Consider the following 25,956-nt stretch of genomic DNA (forward strand, 5'->3'; position numbering starts at 1 on the left):
AAGAGACCCCAATGGTCCAAAATTGTGAATCCTTCTTCCATGCACCAGCCCTCAGCCATGCATTCATCTGCTGTATCCTCCTATCCCTGCCCTCACTATCTCAGGAGTGATACAGATATTACTACTCTCGAGGGCCTACTTTTTAAATTCCGGCCTAATTCTCTGTAAATTCCTTTCAGACTCTCAACCTTTTCTCTTCCCATGTCATTGGTTCCACTGTGGACAACGACCTCTTGCTGGCTCCTCTCCCCCATGAGAACATTCTGCACCCTCTCGGAGGCATCCTTGATCCTGGCACCAGAGAGGCATCCCACCATTCTGCTTTTTCGCTGCTGGCCACAGAAACGTCTGTCTATACCTCGGACAAGAGAATCTTCTAACACATTTGATCTCTTGGAACCCAACGTACCCCTCATTGCATTAGAGTCAGTCTCAATACTAGAAACCTGGCTGTTCATGCTCCGCTCCCCTGAGAATCCATCTCCCTCTCCTTTTTCCAAAACAGCATACTTGTTTGAAATGGGTATAGCTACAAAAGACTCCTGCACTAGCTGCCTACCTCTCATACCTTTCCTGGAGTTAACCCATTTATGTGAGGCTTTCCCCCATTCCTATAACTGCCATACATCACATACTGTTGTTGTTGCAAATTCCTCATTGCTTCTATCTGTCTCTCCAACCGATCCATTCGATCTGATAAGATTTGCAAGCAACAGCATTTATGGCAGATATAATCGGCTGTAACCCTTAAACTCCCTTTAAACTCTCACATCTGACAAGAAGTATATAGCACACTATTAAAGGCCATTTTTGCTCCTTCACAATCTACAGACCCAGAAAATAACACCGTCTTACTCCTCGACAAACACCCAGATTAAATTAATAGTTATGGCTTATATGTTAAGTTTAATCAAGAGACATATCTCCAAAAACATAAATCAAGAAAGAACCTAATCTACTCACTGCTGCAGACTTTCTGTAGGTCACACTTAAAACAACAATACACTTATCTGCTTGTGTGCTGTGAACTTCACCCAACAGTTCCTCCAAGATCAATTGTGAATTTCAATGTTTGTGCATTTTCCCAGACACACTCCGATGTCCAGCAATCCATGAATTCAAACATCAAAGGCAATGTCAGTTTCTTTCTCTCTCTCTCTCTCTCTCTTGCACTGACCTTACCAGGAGCTTCCTTTGTCTGCTCTTCTCCCTTTTAAAACTGCTATTGTTTTGACTTTTTTTTCCAAAACAATGCAACATCATATAAAACTGTACTTGCTGCTCCCGGATTTCGAGGAAATAACCTCCAGGGCCTAAAATACCTCAAAAAAAGGAGCAGCTGTTACAGCCAGAAATTTTTCCCATCCTCCATTTTGGATTACCCAGAATCCTTTCTCGCATCTTTTTCAGTATCCTTTGAAAATCTAAGTGCATTTCATCTACTGGCTCCTCTTTGTTTACTTTGCCAATTATGTTATCAAAAAGTGTTGTTAAATTTGCCAAACATGATTTACCCTTTTCATGCTGACTGTCTGATCATATTATTTTTGACTGTAACATCTTAGTTGTCAGGTTAATGGTTCACTCTCTCTCTCCCCCCTCCCTCTGTGCAACACAGAGGCCTGAATACAGTGAGGTGGAGAAGACGTTTCCACTAGTGGAAGTGACTAGGGACCAAAAGCACTGCCTCAGAATGAAGGGCTGATTCATTAGAACGGAGAGGAGGAGGAATTTCTTCAACCAGAAGGTGGTGAATCTATGGAATTCATTGCTGCAGAGGGCTGTGAAGGCCAAGTCATTGAGTACATTTAAGCCAAAGATAGATAGGTTCTTTATTAGTAAGGGGATCAAAGGTTACAGGGAGAAGGCAGGAGAATGGAGTTGAGAAACAGATCAGCCATGACTGAATGGCAAGCAGACTCGGGCTGAATAGCCTGATTTTGCTCCGAAATCGTATGGTCATCTTAAAACCCATTGGGGCTAGTATAGAATCTAAGAAATTTTAAAAGCTCACAACCGTTGGAACTAATTTCTGATTCCACCTTTTTAAGAACCTAAGGTACAGGCATCAAATCCAATAGATTTTTAAGTCTCTGTAAATCCTCCAGTAATTCTCAAAGCAATTAGTATTAGTTAAGGTTCTAAGTTTATTTTGGTCCCTTTGTTCCGTACCATCTTTGGTAAGCTTTTTGCATCTTCGATTGTGAAGACGAATGCAAAGTATGTATTTAGCGCATTATCATTTCCTTCTTCCCCACCTTAGCCTCTAATACGCCAACCTATACATTGCTACTCTTGCCCTTTATACACATTTGGAGAAATTCAATCTCTCCTTGTATTTGTAGCTAGCTTACTCTCATTCTATTTTCCCCTTCTCAGCACTTTTTGATTGACCTCTGTTTCTAAAATACCTTGTCTTATGTTTACAATTATTCATTGCAACATTCTAAGCATCTTCTTTTAATTCTAAAACTATCCTTAACATCTTCAGATAGCTTCAAATAGATCACTTTGTATGTGAGGATTTTGTTACTCAATAAAACATATTTCTGTTGCAAACTTTAAATGATTTCCTTCATTATTTCCCATTGTACTCAATACTCTGACCAATAAAGGAAAGTATACCAAACGCCTTCTTCACTATCCTATCTACCTACGACTCCAATTTCAAGGAGCTATGAACCTGCATTCCAAGGTCTCTTTGTTCAGCAACACTCCCTAGGACCATACCATTAAGTGTGTATATCCTGCTAATGTTTGCTTTTCCAAAATGCAACACCTTACATTTATCTGAATTAAACCCCATCTGCCATTTCTTAGCCCATTGGCCCATCTGGTCCAGATCCTGTTGTAATCTGATGTAACCCTCTTCACTGTCCACTACACTTCCAATTTTGGTGTCATCTGCAAACTTACTAACTCTACTTCTTATGCTCCCATCCAAATCATTTATGTAAATGACAAAAAGTAGCAGACCCAGCACCGAAGCTTGTGGCACTCCACTGGTCACAGGCCTCCAGTCTGAAAAACAACCTCCACCACCACCCTCTGTCTTCTACCTTTGAGCCAGTTCTGTATCCAAATGGCTAGTTCTCCCTATGTTCCATGAGATGTAACCTTGTGAATCAGTCTCTCATGGGGAACTTTGTCAAACACCTTACTGAAGTCCATATAGATCACATCTACTGCTCTGCCCTCATCAATCTTCTTTGTTACTTCTTCAAAAAACTCAATCAAGTTTGTGCACAGGGGTTGACAGGTCATGTTGTGGCTCTACAGGACATTGGTTAGGCCACTGTTGGAATGTTGCATGCAATTCTGGTCTCCTTCCTATCGGAAAGATGTTGTGAAACGGTTCAGAAAAGATTTACAAGGATGTTGGAGGATCTGAGCTACAGGGAGAGGCTGAACAGGCTGGGGCTGTTTTCCCTGGAGTATCTGAGGCTGAGGGGTGACCTTATAGAGGTTTACAAAATTATGAGGGACATGGATAGGATAAATAGACAGTCTTTTCGCTGGGGTCAGGGAGTCCAGAACTAGAGGGCAGAGGCTTAGGTTGAGAAGGGAAAGATATAAAGGAGACCTAAGGGGCAACTTTTTCACGCAGAAAATGCTACATGTATGGAATGAGCTGCCAAAGCATGTGGTGGAGGCTGGTACAATTGCAATATTTAAGAGGCATTTGGATGGGTATGTGAATAGGAAGGGTTTTGGAGGGATATGGGCTGGGTAGAATGAGGTAGGACTAGATTGGGTTGGAATATCTGGTCGGCATGGACAGGTTGGACTGAAGGGCCTGTTTCCATGCTGTACATCTCTATGACTTTGGGCGGCACGGTGGCATAGTGGTTAGCACTGCTGCCTCACAGCGCTGGAGACCCGGGTTCAATTCCCGACTCAGGCGACTGACTGTGTGGAGTTTGCACGTTCTCCTCGTGTCAGTGTGGGTTTCCTCCGGGTGCTCCGGTTTCCTCCCACAGTCCAAAGATGTGCGGGTCAGGTGAATTGACCACGCTAAATTGCCCATAGTGTTAGGTAAGGGGTAAATGTAGGGGTATGGGTGGGTTTCGCTTCGGCGGGTCGGTGTGGACTTGTTGGGCCGAAGGGCCTGTTTCCACACTGTAAATCTAATCTAAAAATGACTCTATGCTTTTCACAATTTATTTTCCAGAGACATGTGTTTGTCTAAATGAAACTTCCATGGTGTCACAATCACCTGTCCCCTTGGATCCTACACTACGGGGTTACTAACTAATCATACCTCACTACTCAATACAGAATTTAACATAGCCTTACCCCTGGTTGACTCCACAACATATTGTTTTGAGTTGGTCTCACAAGCATCCTCCAGATTACTTGTATCACTTTGGTAGGTCCAGTTTATATGATTAAAATCCCCCACAATCGTTTGTTACAAACTCCAACTCATTGCTAATAAATACTTTGTCCAATGCCATTGATAGTGTAAGGCAGTCAGTAAATTTCTCCCACAAGTATTCTGCCCCATTCCATATCTCTATCCATAATTTTACTTCCTTGTCTTCTTAGATAAGATCCTTTCTCCCGTTATCAGGAACACTCAGTCCTTTTGCCTTCTGTTTGTCTTATCAAAATGTCAAGTAACCTGAAATATCTAGTTTCAAGCTTTGGTCATCCTACAAAGATTCTGTAAAGCTGTTATTACAGAGTCAGAGTGTCATATTGCGTGGAAACAGGTCCTTCGGTCCAACTTGGCCATGCCAACCAAGTTCCCCAAACTAAACCAGTTACATTTGCCTACATTTAGCCCATATCCCTCTAAACCTTTCTTATTCATGTATCTATCCAAATATCTTTTAAATGTTGTAACTGCTCCTGCATCTACCACTTCCTCTGGCAGTTCATTCTACATATGAACCACCATCAGTGAGAACGTTGGTCCTCCAGTCCCTTTTAAATTTTATCACCTTAAAATTATGCTCTCTGGTTTTGAACTCCCCAACCTTGAAGAAAGAACCTTTACATTTCACCTTAGCTATGCCCCTCATGAGTTTATAAACCTCTATAAACCTCAAACCCCTACATTTTACTGAAAAAAAAGTTCCAGCTTATTATTATTATTAAGGAGCTACACATTTAGTTGACCCCTTGAAATGGGCCAAGTATTCGAGAGAGATTCTAAACAGTTGGTTGACTGGAATTTTTCGTGGAAAAGCCCACTGAAACATGATGGGCTTCCACTCCAAAAAATTTCAAAGTAGCTCCCTACAAGTCACATTTATCTGTATTACACAGCTATTGTTAATGTGTGTGACATGTCAGCACAAATTATTCAAAGGAGAAACTAAGACATTGCATGAAATACGAGCAGATTCCAGTAGGACACTGTCTGGCAACAGATGTAATGGGACATTAAGTGGCCTGTGTGCGATCTCTCTGGGAAAAACACAATATTATTCACGTAGAACACTACTTTTTAAGGTTTTTAAGAAAAACACAGCTGCACTATAAAGACTGTAGTTCAGTCAGCTGGTACACTAAGCAAACGTAGACAGTCTCTTCAATGTAAATTAAATTCTTGGCATAACTTAAAACTTAGTTGAACTTCACAGCAAGAATCTGTTTGAAATATACAAAAAAATTAACTCAATTTGCCATGAACTGATATTTCCCAGGACCACTGACTGCAAAGATACTTTAACTTGCCACAGATGAGACTGCACATTTACCAGTTCAGCATTGTGAAAAAAAGCTATTTTCAACTCCAAGCACACAGATGTTAAATGAGGCAAGTCCCAGGAGATACAAACCAGACTGCTGAAACTGCATGCTGCCCTGTTTTCTTGCATCCTGTTTTCTACTCATTTGTAAATTTGAGTCTTAGGATACATTTACTTCTAACTTTTAAAAAGTGTGAAAAGAAGGTGAGCTATTTCTCTCTAGGATCTACCACTAAAACCAAGTGAAATTATTTACAATTCATCTGTAGCCAATTAAGAACATGTTGATTCCAGTTGAAATGAACAGAAGGCAGTCTCTCCATGGTATGGCAACTTCACAAGTCCTTTAAAAATACACTGTACACAGTGAACCATTCAGCATTCCCTTTTGCTCTTTAGAGTCCAATATAAACTGTCACAAAGCAGTTATATAACAACTTTGCTAAACTAGACTACTCTTCTCCCGCAATCTTCCTTCAAGTTGGTTTAACTTCATGTTTGAACAGTAACTTGGTAACAACTTTTAAATTATATTCAATGTTCAAATGCATCACTACAAATTCACAATCTCCTCGTGTTAAGACTGGAATGCTTTTGACATTAATAGAAGCCAAAATGATAGCTTCAAGATTTGCATAAGTGGATGATCAACCAGAGATATTCAGTGCTATTTTTCAAAAGCAGGCTTCTTTAAAAAAAGTTTTCGTCACTATTAAATTTGCATTCAAAATTGATGTCACAAAGTACGTCAGTATCGAGAGGTCATCTAGAATTTCAAGATTGTCAGCAAGATTGTTAAGAGAGAGACACAGAGAAACTTCTTTATTCAGAGAGTTGTTAGGATTTGGAATACGTTTGGCAGATTCCCGAGGCGATTTCAAAACAGAGCTCGATATAGAAAAGTACAGCACAGCACGATGTTGTGCCGAGGTTTAATCTGAATGTAAAACATAGTAACTTAACCTACGCACCCCTCAACTCACTGCTCTCCATGTGCCTGCCCAGCAGTCGCTTCAATGTCCTCAATGACCTTGCTTCCATCACCACAGCTGGCAATACATTCCATGCATTCATAACTCTCTGCATAAATAACCTACCTCTGACATCCCCTCGATACCTTTCTCCTAATATCTTATATCTATGACCCCTCGTACCAGTCAATCCTGCCCTGGGGAAAAGTCTCTGTCTATTGACTCTATACATGCCCCTCATTACCTTGCATACCTCGATTAGGTCTCTTCTCTTCCTCCTTCTCTTCAGAGAGAAAGGTCTGAACTTATTCAACCTCTCTTCTAAGGCAAGCCCTCCAGTCCAGGCAGCATCCTGGTAAACCTTCTGTGCACCCTCTCCAAAGCCTCTGTATCTTTCCTATAGCAGGGCGACCAGAACTGGACACAACATTCCAAGTGTGGTCTCACCAGGAACTTATAGAGCTGTAGCAAAACCTTGCGGCTCTTAAACGCAATTCCCCTGTTAACGAAAGCCAAAACACCATATGCTTTCTTAACAACTCTATCCACTTGGGTGGCAACTTTGAGGGATCTATGTACTTGCACACTCAGATCCCTCTGTTCCTCCATACTGCCAAGAGCCCTGTCTTTAATCCTATATTCAGCATTCAGGTTCGACCTTCCAAAATGCATCACTTCGCATTTATCCAGATTGAACTCCATTTGCCATTTCTCAGCCCAGCTCTGCATCCTGTCTACGTCGCGCTACAGCCTGCGGTAGCCCTTGATACTATCGATGGCACCTCCAACCTTTTGTCATTTGCAAATTTACTAACTCACCCCTCAACCTCCTCATCCAAGTCATTTATAAAAACTACAAAGAGCAGAGGCCCAAGAACAGAGCCCAGCGGGACCCCACTCAACACTGACCTCCAGGTAGAATACTTTCCATCTACAACTACACTCTGCCTTCTGTCAGCCAGCTAATTCTGAATCCAAATAGCCAAATCGCCCTGTTTCCCATACTTCCTGACTTTGTGAATGAGCCTACCATGGGGAACCTTACCAAATGCCTTGCTGAAGTCCATATCCACCACATTCACTGCTCGGCCTTCGTCGACCTGTCTTGCCACCTCCTCAAAGAACTCAATAAGATTAGTGAAGCATGACCTGCCCCTCACAAAGCCATGCTGACTGCCTTTAATCACATTATGCCAAAGAGTCATAAATCCTATCCCTCAGAATTCTTTCCAAAACCTTGCTGTTCACAGACGTAAGACTGGTCTGTAGCTGCCAGGGATTTCCCTATTACCCTTCTTGAAAAGAGGAACATTCACCTCCTTCCAATCCTCCGGTACAACTCCCCTGTAGAGTGAGGAGGCAAATATCCTCGCCAGCGGCTTAGTAACCTCCTTTCTCGCTTCCCGGAGCAGCCTAGGATAAATCTGGTCTGGCCCTGGGAACTTATCAATCTTAATGTTTTCCAAAATTTCCAGAACATCAATGTCATCAATCTTGATCTGGTCAAGACTATCCCTGCTAAGGTGCTGGAAGACTGGAGAGTGGCTAATGATATGCCTTTATTTAAGAAAGGCTGTACAGAGGAGTCTGAGAATGATAGATAGGTGAATCTGACATCAGCAGTGGGTAAGTTGTTGGAAGGGATTGAGAGATAGGAGTTACATGCATTTGGAGAGGCAAGAACTGATTAGGAATAATCAGCACAGCTTTGTGCATGGGAAACTGTCTCACTGACTTGAGTGTTGAGGACATAATCAAAAAGATTGAGGGCAGAACGGCAGACATTGTTTACATGGTCTTTAATAAAGCCTTTGATAAGATTCCAAATGTCAGACTGATTAGTAAAGTTACATTCTCATGGGATTCAGGGAGAGTTTGCCAATTGGACACAAAATTGTTTGACAGTAGGATGAAAGAGGGTGATGGTGGAGGATTGTTTTTTCGGACTGGAGGCCTATAACTGGCAGTGTTCTCCAGGGTTCAGTGCTAGGGCCACTGTTGTTTGTCATTTGTATAAAAGAGTTCGATGGAGAATTTAAGAGGCATGACTAGTAAGTTTGTGGATGACACCAAGATTAGTGGTCCTGTCGACAGTGAACAAGGTTATCCAAGATTACAAAGGGATCTTGATCAACTGGGCCAACGGACTGAGGAGTGACAGATGGAGTTTAATTTGGATGAATGTGATGTTCATTTTACCAAAATGCAACATAAGGGCAGAACTTGTACAGTTATTGGTACATCCCTGGGTAGTATTATTGAACAGAGAGACCTAGGGATTCAGGTACATAGTTCTTTGAAAGTTGTGCTGCAGGTAGACGGGGTGGTTAAGAAAGCGTTTAACGCATTTGACTTCATTGCTCAGTCCGCTGACATAGGAGTTGGGACATCGTGGTCTTATGGTCATGTTGAGGTTGTACAGGAAGTTGGTGAGGCTGCTTTTGGAGTACTGTGTGCAGTTCTGGTCACTCCGCTATAGGAAGGATATTATTAAATTTGAGAGGGTTCAGAAAAGATTTACCAGGATGTTGCTGGGAATGGAGAGCTCAAGTTATAAGGAGAGGGTGTATAGGCCGGGACCTTTTTCACTGGAGCATAGGAGGTCAAGGGGTGTGTGACCTTATACAGGTTTATAAAATCATGAGGGACACATATACAGTAAATAGCAAAACTTTTTCCCCTAGGGTGGATGAGTTCAAAATAAGGGGGCATATTTCTAAGGTAAGGGGAGAAAGATTTAAGAGGAGACCTGAGGGGCAACTTTTTCACTTGCGGGTGGTTTGTATGTGCAATGAACTGCCAGAGAAAGTGGTAGATGCAAGTACAGTTACAACATTTAGAAGATATTTGGACAGGTACATGAATAGAAAAGGTTCAGAGGGATCTGGGCTGAATGCAGGCAAATGGTTTAGTTTGGGAAACTTGGTCGGCACGGATGAGCTGAACCAAGGGGTCGGTTTCCGTGTTATATGACCCTATGTGAGAAAGAGTTTCAAGAGGTCATGCGCTGACAAGATCTTGGGATGCGGAGGAAGCAATGGGTGATGGGAAGGGAGACAGGCAAGCTTCGGAGCTAGCAGGAAGCACTTCAACTTCACTTTACACACATGCAGTATGGAACGGTTCTGTGCCATCCCGCACAGCTCTGCTTTGCCCTGAAAACAAATAACAGGCACAAAAACCTCAAAGCCATAATTTCATCACAAAGTACAGATAATCTATCCACCAAAAGAAACTGCAATACAATTCATTTGCCCTGAAGAACTTCAGTCTCAATTACTACCTTTTAGCTGCTTCAATAGTCGACTTACCTGACACCTACACAAACCTGTTTCTGAAGCAGGAAACCGGAACCCTGAGAATTCTTTCCCTTTCTCAGCTCGGCATGTTTTGCAATTGCATTACCTCTATTATTAAGCAACATACACCAAGGAGCCAACCTTGTTGACCTTTACAGCAAGTGACCAATTGGTACATTTACCCATTCTATCAACAGAGGGAGCTCATCATTCATTAGATCAAGGCATGCATGCTTCCTCTATCCAATTGAGAAATATCTTACAAATTGTTTACGGATTTGCAACAAGTTCCCTTAAACTTTCTCTTGAGAAACTGTATTTTGCCCATTTCTTACATTCTGTACAAGAGAAGGTATAGCTGGAACAAACTGAAAGCAGGATTCCCACAAAACGCGACTCTGCTTGTTGCTAGCAATCAAGACTCGATAGCTGTATGCAGAAATTACTCAAGAGTTCATCTTTCAAACAGCCTTACTTTGCAAGTTATTTCCAGTCCATAGGAATTTTCACCTCGACTTGACTGGCCACCTATCTTTTCAACTCGACTGATCACTCCCAGGGGGATGTCGAGAGTCATCGAGGAATCCTGTGCAAAAGCAAAACAACATAATTGCTTAAGATGTTAATACATTCAGTTGTCTGAGGCAAGTGACACAATAAAACTTCAATTGAAATATTTTAGGAATGAATTACTCTTCAAGTAAGTGAAATATGATTAGATCGCATTATAGATGCTATAAGGCATCTGTCTAAGCCCATGAAAACTTCAGTCAAAATAAAACAGTTAAAGAAATAAGACATCTAATACGGCCTTGTTAACTGCATCAAGTTATTAACCTTGTGATAACCTATTTCTGCATCAAAATAAAAAAACTCGGTATTTTTAAAGACTTCCAGAAATTGAGAAATAATGAAAGAAATTAGGAGATTGGGAAGAAGGGATCCTATGAAAAGCATGAGACCCTTATATTTTATTCATCTCCATTAACATTGACAATTTTCAGCAGGTTATGATGAAGTAATTTCTAAATCTTAGCAAGCTTTCAATATCCAGTGGAGTAGAAATTTTGCAGAGCAGGTAAATTTTTTTTCTTTGGGACTTGCAAGCAAGATAGAGGAGCAGATGGAATTGCAGCTCCCTCTTATACACAATTCACTACCACGTCTCACCAAATAACTGAAATCAACAAAATTTATTTTTAAAAAAAAGGCATGACCACTCAAGCGCACAGTGCATAGTTTTTAACCTAACCTTAGGCAGGAAACAGTGAGAAGGAATGCTATGGTGCTTCTACAAGTAAAGATTGTTTCCATTGTACCAGAGAATTAAGGCCTGAAAAGATTTTTAAAAATATCAAAACCTACTCTTTCATAGTGTAATTGCAGGGAACTTCTTAGATATGCAGAAGCTAAGATTCCAAGATCAATTGAACCAGCGTTGCTATGACATGAATGTGGGCCAGTCTAGATTCGCTTAGTGTCATTTACGACATAACTTGTTTCAAAACGTTCACATTTACTACACCGAGTCACATTTTTCTCCTTTTGTGCCCCATTACATGGAATCAGTTTAGCTCAGTTGGCTTGCAGAGCAGCGTGATGCCAAAAGCATGGGTTCAATTCTCATCACTGGTTTGAGGTTACCGTGAAGGAGTCTCCTTCTCAGCCTCTCTTCCCTCACTTGAGATCTGGTGACCCTCAGGTTAAATCACCACCAGTCACCTCTCTGGAATACAAAACAGGAATGCATGGAAACCTAACAGAAAAATTCAGACTTTTATCACTAACTGTAAAGAACAATTTTATTGAACCCTGCATTTACCCTAAGATTCTCAAATAGTGTCTAGAAGAAATTTCACAGGTTCAACGACTTGTTCAATCCATTGCCTCCTCTGTGTATTGATACAATTGGAATAATCGGAGATACACAAACTCAGTACAAACATTCTGAAGTTTGGCTATCATCTGTATGGTGTTTGTACAAGTTCCACTATATATCCCTGGTCTGTTATGGCTATCTGTTGGTAACTTTTTTTAAAATTGCATGAAACAACTTATTGGGATGCCTTTAAACTGTGAAAGACAGCAAGTTACAGCTTCTTGAAATACGTGCAGGGGACAGGAAAATCAGTTTATCCAGATTTGTGTATGCTTTCTTTCCCCTCAAACAGAATCACCCTTTACCAGTTGGGAACCAGTTGCATTGTTGATAAGAAACGGACAGAAAATGCTGGAAAAATTCAGCAGGTCTGGCAGTATCCGTAGAGAGAAAAACAGAATTAAAGGTTCATGTTAATATTCTAAAGAGGAATTGAAAAGTTAACTCCTCCTCTTTCCACAGATGCTGCCAGATCTCCTGAGTTTCTCCAACATTTTCTATGTTTGTTTCAGATTTCCAGCATTCACCATATTTTGCTTTTATTTTCTCTCATTACATCAGGCAGCTGAGGTAGGTAGCGAGTATACCACATGAACTTGAGAGGGATTAGAAGAAAAAGATCTGCTATTCTCACAGCGTGCAGCAGGGTGTGCATCAGATTTAGTATTAAGAGAAGAAAACATGGGCTTTCAGACCAATTATAGCTATGCCTGCGTTGTTAAATTGATCGTAGGCCAGATTTTCAACCAATGTACAGAAACACATTGGAAGGTATATCTAGCAAATGAATCAATAGAGAGCACTTGCACATCATGTAGTCTTAGGGGAGTGAGAGACAGGGGGTTAGAAGAAAGAGACTGGGCCTGCAGCAACACTTTTTTCCTTCAGTATCTTCATGCTGAGTTCAGAGTTTTGCTGAAGATGTTCTCCTTGTACCTCACATTCGGAGCTTTATGTTCATAGCCATACACTTCTCAGATTGGCAAATAGGCTATGTTTGATGGCTTGTGCCTTTTGAGTGTGTCAAAAAGCACAGCAGGTCAGGCATTTGAGGAGCAGGTGAGTCAATGTTTTGGGCAGAAGCCAGTCATCACAAATGTGGAGGGAGAAGGGGGCTGAGACACAAATAGGGGGTCTGGGGGGGGGGGGGGGGGGGGGGGAAGGTAGGTGAGATGATCTGGATGAAGGGACTGGGGGAATTCTAGCGAAGTTTGCAGATGATACGAAGTTAGGTGGACAGGCAGGTAGTACTGAGGAAGTGGGGAGGCTGCAGAAGGATCTAGACAGTTTGGGAGAGTGGTCCTGGAAATGGCTGATGGAATTCAACATGAGCAAATGCGAGGTCTTGCACTTTGGAAAAAAGAATACAAGCATTGACTACTTTCCAAACAGTGAAAAAATTTGTAAAGCCAAAGGGATCTGGGAGTGCTAGTCAAGGATTCTCTAAAGGTAAACATGCAGGTTGAGTCCATGATTAAGCAAGCGAATGTAATGTTGTCATTTATCTCAAGAGGGTTGGAATATAAAAGCACCGTTGTGCTACTGAGACTTTATAAAGCTCTGGTTAGGCCCCATTTGGAGTACGGTGTCCAGTTTTGGTCCCCACACCTCAGGAAGGACATACTGGCACTGGAACGTGTCCAGCAGAGATTCACACGGATGATCCCTGGAATGGTTGGTCTAACATAAGAGGAACGGCTGAGGATCCTGGGATTGTATTCATTGGAGTTTAGAAGATTAAGGGGAGATCTAATGGAAACATACAAGATAATACAGGGCTTAGAAAGGGTGGATGCTAGAAAATTGTTTCTGTTAGGCGAGGAGACTAGGACCCGTGGACGCAGCCTTAGAATTAGAGGGGGTCAATTCAGAGCAAAAATGCGGAGACATTTCTTTAGCCAGAGAGTGGTGGGCCTGTGGAATTCATTGCCGCAGAGTGCAGTGGAGGCCGGGACGCTAAATGTCTTCAAGGCAGAGATTGATAGATTCTTGATGTCACAAGGAATTAAGGGCTTCGGGGAGAATGCTGGTAAGTGGAGTTGAAATGCCCATCAGCCATGATTGAACGGCGGAGTGGATTCGATGGGCCGAATGACCTTACTTCCACTCCTATGTCTTATGGTCTTATGGAGATCAATGGCATCAACATTGCCTTCATTAGTTTCCAAATCTCCCCACCTCATTCGAGATCCAACCCTCCAACTCGGACCTGTCCTCTTGTATTGACCTACCTGTCCATCTTCCTTCCCACCTATCCACTCCACCCTTCCCATTGATCTTTCACAATCACCTCCCACCTATCAACACCGCACCTACATCCCCACCCCACCCCCCACCCAAATCCCATATTTGTCTCTCAGCCCCCTTCTCCCTCCACAGTCGTGATGACGGGCTTACGTCCGAAACATTGACTCTCTTGCTCCCCGGATGTCTGACCTGTGCGCTTTTTCCAGTGCCATCCTTTTCGACTCTGACCTCCAGCATCTGCAGGTCTCACTCTCCCTCTGAGCGTGTGAAAACTAAGAGGGAAGAAAGAGGCTGGACTGCCTTTGTGACTAAAGAATTTATAATGGTGAGGTCACGTGGATAAAGGGTGTAAAAATAACAGGGTCCCATTTATTTGTTGCTCTCATGTGCCATCCAACATGACTGTTGTTAATTTGAGTTGCTACCTTTCAGCACATTGTTCAGGCAGGTGGCTTTTGTTTTACACATGAAATACTATCAAAACAAAAAAAGGATGAGAAACACTGCTCATGATCAATGTCTAGCTGTCTTTTTCCTTTATTTGCCATCCCAACCTAAGTTTATTCATAGTGGAAAAACATGAATTAATAAGGTGGGTGGAGAGAACTGGGAGTGGTCAAGAAAATATCTGAGTGGTAAAAAGTTTTCCACTACAGAAATCAATTTGGAATCTGTAAAAAGAAGCTGAAACCTTCCCTTCAGCTCTTAACGTTTAACGTTAGGTGACCATCAGAAGGGAAACGTGACAGAGGCAAAAATTCTCCAAACAGAAGGTTAAATTAAGCAATGAATTTAAAAGCCGGCATTTCTCAATGTAATATCATCTGTATCCTTTTAAGTATAAACTAGCAAATAAATCACATCACCAAGGCCTTATAACGACGTAGAGTTCCGGTCGACCATTCAAGGCCATTCATTAGGATATCAACTGCAAGGCTAACCAAAGTGGAATGGTTTTTAAAAACATAAATTTACACAAGTGCCTTGCATGTTTCGTCTATCCTGAAGTACCTGGTAAGCCATAAGTTCCTTCAAAGTTAAAAATCTTCCAAAAGGCAAAATTTACCCAGAACTTAATTTTTTTTTGAAAACAGGAAAATACACAGGCCATAACTGCGACTGATCTCTCTAAGGAAGGATTTGACTGTCTAAAAAAAGGGTCTGCAGCAACTCAGGCATGACATTTCTGAATAAATTTCAAGTTGAAATATAAAACCTAAACAAAAGTGACTTCAGAAATGGCTGAGCTTTGTCAGTATCCAATGAGCTATAGGCTAGGGTAATTCCAATTCTGTGTCAGGTCATCTGGTTTTAATGTGGTCATAGCATCAGGAACTCAGTTTTGTTTAGGGAGCAGAATTCGATTTGACACCTTCACACAATCATTGCTAAGTAATCCATGATGGAAGTGGATGTTGGGTAGGGTCAGGAATGGTCTTACACGGATTCCCTCAAGCAAATAGCCCTTGACCTTGTTGGTTTGTATGAATAATGGTGAATTAGGTAAGATACCAGAGGGCAACAGTGGGACTTTAATAAGAGGACAGCAACAAAATGTAGAAATGTGCATTAGCTTATGATGGCTGCAAATGTGTTGCTGGTCAAAGCACAGCAGGCCAGGCAGCATCTCAGGAATAGAGAATTCGACGTTTCGAGCATAAGCCCTTCATCAGGAATAAGCTATTCCTGATGAAGGGCTTATGCTCGAAACGTCGAATTCTCTATTCCTGAGATGCTGCCTGGCCTGCTGTGCTTTGACCAGCAACACATTTGCAGCTGTGATCTCCAGCATCTGCAGACCTCATTTTTTACTCATTAGCTTATGATGCATTTATATAATGTTATGGAGCTTTTATAACTACTCTGGAATTGAATATTTGTTTCTGCAGTAGCAACACAGGTAGTTTGACTTGCTATTCATTACAATATGCCAGATGTGGATATTCATAGGCAGCATAGGACAATTCAGGGGCTAAGGGATTTTAGAATACACTTATGCAATAAGTAGGGAATTCTAGTAAACTTTCAATTCTGTCTTTCCAGTAAAATTGAAGTCCTCAGATGCTGCCTGAACTGCTGTGCTCTTCCAGCACCACTAATCCAGACTATTAATCATACAGATCTACAGCACAGATAAAGGCCATTTGGCTGATCAAGTCTGCGCTGGACAAAAACCACCATCTAACTATTCTAATCTCATTTTCCAGCACTTGACCCACAGCCTTGTATATGTTGGTATTACAAGTGTACATCTAAATACTACTTCAATTTTGAGTGAGTTACTGCCTCTACCACCCTCACAGGTAGCGAGTTCCAGATTCCCACTACCTGTCCAGGTACAATCTTTTTCCTCCTATCTTCTCTAAACTTTCTACCCCTTACCATAAATCTATGTCCCCTGGTCATTCAACCCTTAACCAAAGGGGAAAGTCTCTTCCCATCTATCCTGTCTATGCTAATTAGATTAGATTAGATTAGATGACTTACAGTGTGGAAACAGGCCCTTTGGCCCAACAAGTCCACACCGACCCGCCGAAGCGGAACCCACCCAGACCCCTACATTTGCCCCTTATCTAACACTACGGGCAATTTAGCATGGCCAATTCACCTAACCCGCACATCTTTGGACGGTGGGAGGAAACTGGAGCACCTGGAGGAAACCCACGCAGACACAGGGAGAACGTGCAAACTCCACACAGTCGCCCGAGTCGGGAATTGAACCCGGATCTCTGGCGCTGTGAGGCAGCAATGCTAACCACTGTGCCACCGTGCTGCCCACCAGTTTACCACAAAGCAAAAAAAACTAAATACACTTAGTTCTGAAAAATAGAGCTGTACTCGAGCAAAATCCTTCCGACAGACATAATTATCTGTTTCAGGCATTAAATTTGCTGTTCAAGTTTATGGTTACACTGAAGATGGAAAAACATTGCAGAACTAGGGCCAATCGCAATATTTCCTAACACTTACAATATCTTGAATGTCGCAGATTAAAACACAAAGCATTACTTTTGTCGGTACTATGGTAACAATGTGGTGAGCTTTAAAAGAAAAAAATATCATGCACATATTTGTTTCATCTCTAAACCAGTCTGCCTATCCCTGGGAAGGAAACAACTCAAACAAGGCTTTCTTCCCAAAATAAGGAACTTCTCTTACAGCGTTCAGTCTTTTTACCTGCTTGAGCCAAAATTTGCCAGAGCCAAAAGCTTGCCATCGACTTTCTTAAATGTAGAAACTAAACATGCTAGCAAGGGGAGGAAGGGGTAAAATTATCCTTGATGTTCATTTAACTGGCTACCTCATGTGCAGAGGAGCAAGTGGATACCAGGTGAAAACACTGTCGTTGCGTCTTTCCCCGTTCGAAAGACAGCCACTAACTGCTTGCAAAAAGAGTTGATGCTTGCACAATTTTTAAAAGTGTGGCTTTACTTCAGACAGAATGGCCACTTTAGAAAATGAGGTGACAGTGGGAACTTAATTTAAAATGACAAATGAGATCAAAACCCATAGACAGAGCAATGCTAAATATGTTAAGTAAATTCTAGACAACAGCAAACAACATGAAACCTTTATTTTTTATGAAAAATTCATAGGTCAGGTGGGCTGGCAGAGAAGCCTACACATATGCCAACTTATGATGCAGTTTTTAGTGTAAGCATGGAAACCTTTTATGTTTAACAAGCAGAGACAGTGAATCCAATTTAGAATGTTTTCAATTTCATTTTCCTTTTCGCTTCCCTCCATTGATATAGCTTATAAATGTGGAAACATTTCACTATGTCAGCAGCATGAACAGTGCACAGTACAATCGATCTTGCATAGAACCTACTGAAGGGCACAAATATTACTTTTAATGCAAACAGAGGAATGCAGGAAGTAGGAGCAAAATAGGGCCATTTGCACCGATGAACTTGTGCTCCACCATTCAAACAGATAATAGCTGATCATCTCCATTTATGCCATTTCTCCCCAACATCACCATATCTCGGTGTCATTTGTATCCAGAAATATTCAAACTTTTGCCTTGAACCTGTTCAGTGATTGAGCTTCCAAAGTCTTCTGGAGGGAAAGAATACCAAAGATGCATCTCCTCGCGCATGAAGAAATTATTTCTCATTTCATTCTTTAACAGGCCAGTCCTTAATTTCAACTCCGCAGCCAGGCAAACAACCTATTTGGGCGCTCTCTGTCATGCTCCATAAGAATGGGGGTCACCTGTGATTTTTCAAAATGTTTCATGAGAATACATGCCCAGTTGCTTCAATATCTCCTCTTAAAACAATCCCATCAAATGAGTGGTTATTCTGGTGAACCTTCAATGCACTCACTCTAAGGCAAATCCATCTTTCTTCAGAAAAACAGTACATACTATTCCAGGTGCAATATCTCAAGGCTCTATACAATTACAGCAAGACAGCTTTACTCTAGTACTGGTGTGGATAAGTGTGATAACATCAATCCAAGGACAAGCCAAACACACACACACGAGCCTCTGCTATGCTCTAGACATTTCGTCATCCTACTGGGTAACATCTTCAGTGGGCCTCCAGGTGAAGCACTACTGCTGATTCCTGCTTTCTATTTATAGGTTTGTGTTTCTTTGGGTTGGTAATGTCATTTCCTTTGGTGGCATCATTTCCTGTGGTAATGTCCATTTCCTGTTCTTTTTCTCAGGGCGTGGTAGATGGGGTCTAACTCAATATGTTTGTTGAGAGAGTTCTGGTTGGAATGCCATGCTTCTACGAATTCTGGTGTGTGTCTCTGTTTGACTTGTCCTAGGATGGATGTGTTGTCCTAGTCGAAGTGGTGTCCTTCCTTATCTGTATGTAAGGATACTAGTGATGGTGGGTCATGTTGTTTTGTGACTAGTTGATATTCATGGATCCTGGTGGCTAGTTTTCTCCTTGTTTGTCTAATGTAGTGTTTGTAACAGTTCTTGCACGGAATTTTGTAAATGTCTTTCATTTTGTTTGTTGTCTGTATAGTGTCTTTCAAGTTCATTAGCTGCTGTTTTAGTGTGTTGGTGAGTTTGTGGGCTACCATGATGCCAAGAGGTTTGAGTAGTCTGGCAGTCATTTCAGAGATCTCTTTGATGTAGGGGGAGTGGCTAGGGTTTCTGGGCCTGGCTTGTCTGCTTGTTTGGGCTTTTTGCTGAGAAATCAACAGACTGTGTTCATTGGATACCGTTCTTTTTGACTACGCTGTACAGGTGATTTTCTTCTGTTCTTTGTGGGGCGGCAGCATGTGGTGGCTCATTGAAATAATGCTGTCATGCAGCTGCTAATACAGAAGAGGAAGGACACCACTTTGACTGGAACACCACATCCATCCTCTGACAAGCCAAACAGAGACACGCAAGAGAATTCCTAGAAGCATGGCATTCCAACCTGAACTCTAACAACAAACATATCAATTTGGATCCCATCTATCACCCTCTGAGGTAATTACATCACCAACCCAAGGAAACCTAAACACAAACAGCATGGTGGTGGCACGGTGGTTAGTACTGCTGCCTCACAGCGCCAGAGACCCGGGTTCAATTCCCGACTCAGGCAACGAACCGTATGGAGTTTGCACATTCTCCCAGTGTCTGCGTGGGTTTCCTCTGAGTGCTCCGGCTTCCTCCCACAGTCCAAAAATTTGCAGGTTAGGTGAATTGGCCATGCTAAATTGCCCGCAGTGTTAGGTGAAGGGGTAAATGTAGGGAAATGGGTCTGGGTGGGTTGCGCTTTGGCGGGTTGGTGTGGGCTTGTTGGGCCGAAGGGCCTGTTTCCACACTAAGTAATCTAAATATAATCTAAACAAACAGAAAGCAGGCCATAACACCTGTGCTTACCAGAGGCTCACTGATATTCCTGAAGAAGGGCTTATGCCCGAAACATCGAATCTCCTGTTCCCTGGATACTGCCTGACCTGCTGCGCTTTTTCAGCAACACATTTTCATCACTGATGATATTACCTAGTCTGGTGACAAAATATCTGAAAACAAATCTACCAGCTCAGCAAGCAAACTTACATCCAGAACCTCAACCTGAGCTACACATCTTCTCCAAACAGATTTGTAGAGTCTCCTTGAATGCTTCTCACAACTCGCATTCGTTGCAAATACGTGTCATCAGCCAATTCAGAAATATTAGATTTGGTAGCCACATCCAAAGTGCTGGAAAATTATATGCAACAATGCAGAACAAAAAAAAATGAATGGGTGGACAGCTGATTTCAGTGGGGCTAGAAAAGGGGCAATATGATTGATTGGAAGAGGAAGTTGGAAGCAAGATCAGTGACTGAACAATAAGTCACCTTCAAGGTGCAGATCGTTTCAGTACAGTCGAAATATATTCCCTCCAATGGAAAAGGTAAGACAGACAAATACAGAATTTCATGCAGATGGAAATTTAAGTCAGTGAAAAAAGGTACATTTATAACAAGCTTATAACTACAACTGAGAATCACCAGAAATATTGAAGTTTTAGGGGAGGGGTGGAAAAACAAATAAGAAAAGCAAAAAGGGACTATGAGAAAAGGCCAACGAACAAAAGGAAGTCTCAAAGTCTTCTATATGTATATAAATAGCAAGAGGTGCTAAAAGAGGAGCAGGAGTGATTAGAGACCAAAAAGAGGATTTACAGAAGGAGGGGACCCTCAGGACACTTGTTAGACCTCATCTGGACTACTATGTAACTGTGGGCTCCACATTATAGGAAAGATGCAAATGCATTGGGGAGAGTGAAGAAGCAAGTTACAAGAATGTTTCCATGATTGAGAAACGTCAGTTATAATGATAGATTAAAGAAGTTGTGACTATTCTCCTTGGAGACCGAGAGGAGAACTGGAGGTTTTCAACATAATGATGGTGCTGGAAAGAACAGATAGAGTGAAACTATTTCAGATTATAAAAGCAACAAGAACAAGAGAGCAAAGATTTAAAGTAACGTGCAAATGCAGTGAGGCTGATAAAGAAAACAATTTCACACATAGCATAGTTAGGGTATAGAATGCATGGCCTGCAAATATGTTGAAGGCTGATTCAATTGAGGCATTCAAGAGGGAACCGGATGCTTTGTGGATAATAATGGTGTGCAGTGATATTGGGAAAAGGCAGGAGATTGGCACTAGATAGAACTGGTGCCAGCACAATGGGCCAAATGGCTTCCTTCTGCATCATAATTCTGTGATTTAGAAAATCATTTATACAGATTGTGAACAATTTGACCCTAAGCACTGACCATGCAGGAATCATTCAGAACAAATGGCATCGTAAGAAGGACTGATTTATTCCTGTTACCTATTTTAGAAACAGAAAATAGGAACAGGAGTAGGTGTTGGAAAGCCTGGTTCAAACCTTCAATATGATCATCGCTGATACCCAACTCAGTCTCCTGCTCCTATTCAGAGTGTTACAAGGGGACATAAATTTAAGGTGAAGGGTGGAAGGTATAGGGGAGATGTCAGGGGTGGGTTCTTTACCCAGAGAGTGGTGGGGGCATGGAATGCGCTGCCCGTGGGAGTAGTAGAGTCAGAATCATTGGCGACCTTTAAGCGGCAATTGGATAGGTAGATGGATGGGTGCTTAATCTAGGATAGATGTTCGGCACAACATCGTGGGCCGAAGGGCCTGTTCTGTGCTGTATTGTTCTATGTTCTATTCTCCCCAAATCCTTTGATTCCCAAGAATTTCATTACCATTTTTCTTGAAAGTCTTCAATATTTTGGCATCAACAATTTCCAGGTTCAGCAGACTGACCAACTTCTGGGTGAAGAACTTCTTCCTCGTCCCAGCATTAAAAGGGCTATCCCTTATCCTTAGACTGTGATGTCCATTTCTGGACTTCACAGTCATTGAGAACACCCTTCCTGCAATTACCCTGTCTAACCTAATTCAAATTTTATAGGTTTCACCGAGATTTCCTCTCATTCTTCTAAACTCTAGTGAACATCATCTTAATCAATCCATGTATGTCAGTCTCGCCATCCCATGAATCAGGTTGGTAAGCCTTCACTGCACTCCCTCAATAACCAGGACATCCTTCTTTAGATAAGGTGGTCAAAACTGCACACAATGTTCCAAGTGTGGTTTTATCAACAGTGGTATCTGCCTCACATAGTCAAATCCTCTTGCTACGAAGACTAATAGATCCATTTGCCTTCTTCACAGCATTCTGCACCTGCATGCTTACTTTCAGCCACTGGTGCACAAGGATATCCAGGTCTTAGTGCAGCTCCCTTTCTCCCCAATCTATCACCATTCAAATAATAATCTGCCTAAACATTTTTGCTACCAAAGTAAACCACACATTTATACATATACTGCATCAGTCACACATTTACCCACCCATTTGTCCAAACCATACTGAAGCGTCTTTGGATTCTCCTCACAACGGACCCTCTCATCCAGCTTTGCGTAGTCTGAAAACCTGGAGATATGACATGCAGTCATCCACATCATTAATTTAAATTGTGAATACCTGGGATAAAAGCTTTGTTCCCTATTGTACCCAACTAGTCACTGTTAGCCATGCAGAAAAAGATCAATTTATGTATATTACTTTCTGTTAACCAAGTCTTAACCCATAGCAGTATATTACACCAAATCCCACAGGCTTTCATTTTGTTCAGTAAACTCCTGCATGGGACCTTAAGACAACTTCAGTTCATCTGATTCATTGGTTCTCCTTCATCTATGCAACAAGTAACATCCTCAGAAGCTTCAACAGGTTTGTCAAACTTCATAATTTTCATAAATCCACATAGAATAATATGATTGGGTAAAGTCAAAGTAACCCATTATCACATCCTCTATAAGATTCTTTCATTTCCCCACTGCTGGCCACAAACTGACAGACCTGTAGCTCTCCACTCTCCAAATAGTGGGGTTAAATGTGTTACCTTCCAGTTTTCAGAACACTTTCCAGAATCTATAGAATTTTGAAAGATAGCCACCAAAGCTTTCATAACTCTGGGATATAGCTCATCTCATACAGAGAACTTGGCAAGTTTCATTTGGCAATTAACTTTGAAGATTCTCTCTTTATTAATGTTGGTTAATTTCGGCTCATTTTTCAATTCTCTTGGTTTCATTGTATTTACAGGTGATTTTCTGAATATTCCTGTGAAGACAGACTCTACCATTTCCCTATTCTCCATTTTAAATTCTCCTGTCTCTGCCTGAAATGGATCCAGAATTCTCCACTCTAATCTTATTTCATGTACCTAAAGAAGCTTTTACAGTCTAGCTTTCATTGGTTTTCATTGAAATTTCCCCCATTATTCACAAGTTCCATACTATTTTTGTTGGCTTCAAAAGGCTTCCCACCCTCAGATTGAGCACTTATACTGGCAACTTTATAAGCTACTTCCTCAAATCTAATGCAATCGTTAACTTATTTTGTTAACCACAGTCTATTCTCCTTTCATTTTGTTTTGTCTCAGTCAAACATATATTTTGAGGAGACCATAGAATTTTTTTTAAATACTCTAAATACTTTAAACCCAATCTAGTCCCACCTGCCAGCACCTGACTCATATCTCCTCCAAACCCTTCCCATTCATATACCCATCCAAATGTCTTTTAAATGTTGCAATTGTACTAGTCTCCACCACTTCCTCTGGCAGCTCATTCCATACACGTACCACCCTCTGCGTGAAAACGGTGCCCCTTAGGTCTCTTTTATATCTTTCCCCTCCCATCCTAAATCAATATCCTCTAGTTCTGGATTTCCCCACTCCAGGGAAGAGACTTTGTCTACTTAGCCTATCCATGTCCCTCATGGTTTTATAAACCTCTATAAGGTCACCCCTCAGCCTCCAACACTCCAGGGAAAACAGCCCTAGTCTATTCAACCTCTGCCCATAGCTCAAATTCTCCAACCCTGGCAACATCCTTGTAAATCCTTTCTGAACCCTTTCAAGTTTCACAACATCCTTCTGATAGGAAGGAGACCAGAAAGGCTCGCAATATTTCAACAGTGGCCTAACCAATGACCTGTTCAGCCGCAACATAACCTCCCAACTCCTGTACTCAACACTCTGACCAACAAAGGAAAGCATACCAAATGCCTTCTTCACTATCCTACCTGTCTGCGACTCCACTTTCAAGGAGCTATGAACCTGCACTCCAAGGTCTCTTTGTTCAGCAACACTCCCCAGGATCTTACCATTAAGTACGTAAGTTCTGCTAAGATTTGCTTTCCCAAAATGCAGCACCTCGCATTTATCTAAATTAAACTCTATCTGCCACATCTCAGCCCACCGGTCCATCTGATCTGAGGTAACCTTATTCAGTATCCATTACACCTCTAATTTTGGTGTCATCTGCAAACTTACTAAGTATACCTCTTATGCTCACATCCAAATCATTTATAGGAATAACAAAAAGCAGTGGACGCAGCACCGATCCTTGTGGCACTCCACTTGTCACTGCTTTGTCATGAATGCTATTTGCATTCATATTGAGTAAGATTATTTTTGACTTTTTAAACAGGACTCCAATTTGATGCTTGCCTTCACTTGACAAAAACACAGAATGGTGATTGCTGAAATCAGTATACACTGAAATATTCATTTTAAATCATACCATTTGCTCATGCCTCCAACATCATGATGTGATAACTTATACCATGAGACCCTTGCTCTGGACTAATAACTGGGGCTTTTTGGACATGACACTTTTGAAATCATGCACAATATTTATCTCCTCCTGTAACGATGCAAGCAAGTCAAGCTTTCTAATGAAAGCTGTAATCTAATTGACTAAAGAAACATTCAACCAGTTTTTCAGCAAATAATAAATCAATTTCACTTTCATTTGTTAAAGACTTATTGGAGACAGCACATATAATAAAATGATTTTGAAGTGTAAATGTATGATACATGAAAAACAGAAAATTAAAGAAAGATTGCATTTAAAAACAGTTGTGAGAGACAAAATAGCTGAAATATTAAAAATAAATCTGAAAAGAAGTGTTCATGTATTTATATTGTATTGATATTATAGGCATAAAGATATTGGAAAAGACTTGGAGAAAGTATACTGTTTCAAGTCACTGAGGTCAAGTTTGACAGAAGATGGAAGCAAGGAGATGGAAATTAAGCACCACATGAGCACTGTTTGTAGTAATCAGCAGTGTAGTGGAGTTGGGAGATAGACAAGCATCATTGAAACTGAAAGGAAGATTTTACAAGAAAGACTTGCATAGCATAGAAACGTAGACAACATCAAGAGGTGAACAACAGCTACATACAAATAAAATGCAAATACTGATATGCATTTGTGGAGGGTAAGGGGACAAATCAAAATGAGGAAATGGTACATCACAGGCTCAAGACAGATTGTGGGAGCATTAAAAAACATAGCTGAGAAGAGATGGAAATGATGATGCTGTGGATGGAGAGAGAAACGTGATGCGATGAATGATGGGACAGTCAAAAAGGAGAAGAACAGACAGGTAAGAGAGCAAATAGAAAGATGCAGTGACAAGATACTTAAAGGCAGTGGAATCAGATGAGGAATGGGTGCTTGCCAAAAGGAGGATTTTCAGCCAGCATTGTGGTGACTCCAAGTAAAATCGGTGAAGCTATTATGGTATAAAGCCATGCCAACAAATCTGAAATGCTATTTAGTTTTTACTAATTTGTGAAACATCAACCAAGTGACCAATTCAGAGAGTCCATTATTTCCTGAAACTAGTGACATAGATTTAATTTTGTACGAAACCAATAAATGACATTACAAGGGCTGCAAATTTTTCTCTCAAGATTAACTGCAAGTCTCCAGGTAGTGAACGTGAACATGAACATCAGTGCTGCTTCTTATTGTATTAATAAATAACGCAGCAAAAAAAATGTGAAATTCTAGAAAA

General features: G+C 41.3%; 1 protein-coding gene across 2 annotated transcripts in view; it reads right to left on the reverse strand.

The window, feature by feature from the left end:
* Nucleotides 1-25,956, reverse strand: part of mtm1 (myotubularin 1) — a 157,875-nt gene that overhangs the window by 73,411 nt on the left and 58,508 nt on the right. For both annotated transcript variants that reach the window (XM_060832423.1, XM_060832424.1), the window contains one exon: nt 10,445-10,555. In XM_060832423.1, coding sequence (XP_060688406.1) covers nt 10,445-10,555 — 111 coding nt within the window. The remainder of the gene's footprint in view (nt 1-10,444; nt 10,556-25,956) is intronic.

The sequence above is a fragment of the Hemiscyllium ocellatum genome, chromosome 11 (genome assembly GCF_020745735.1).
Source record: "Hemiscyllium ocellatum isolate sHemOce1 chromosome 11, sHemOce1.pat.X.cur, whole genome shotgun sequence".
NCBI lineage: Eukaryota > Metazoa > Chordata > Chondrichthyes > Orectolobiformes > Hemiscylliidae > Hemiscyllium > Hemiscyllium ocellatum.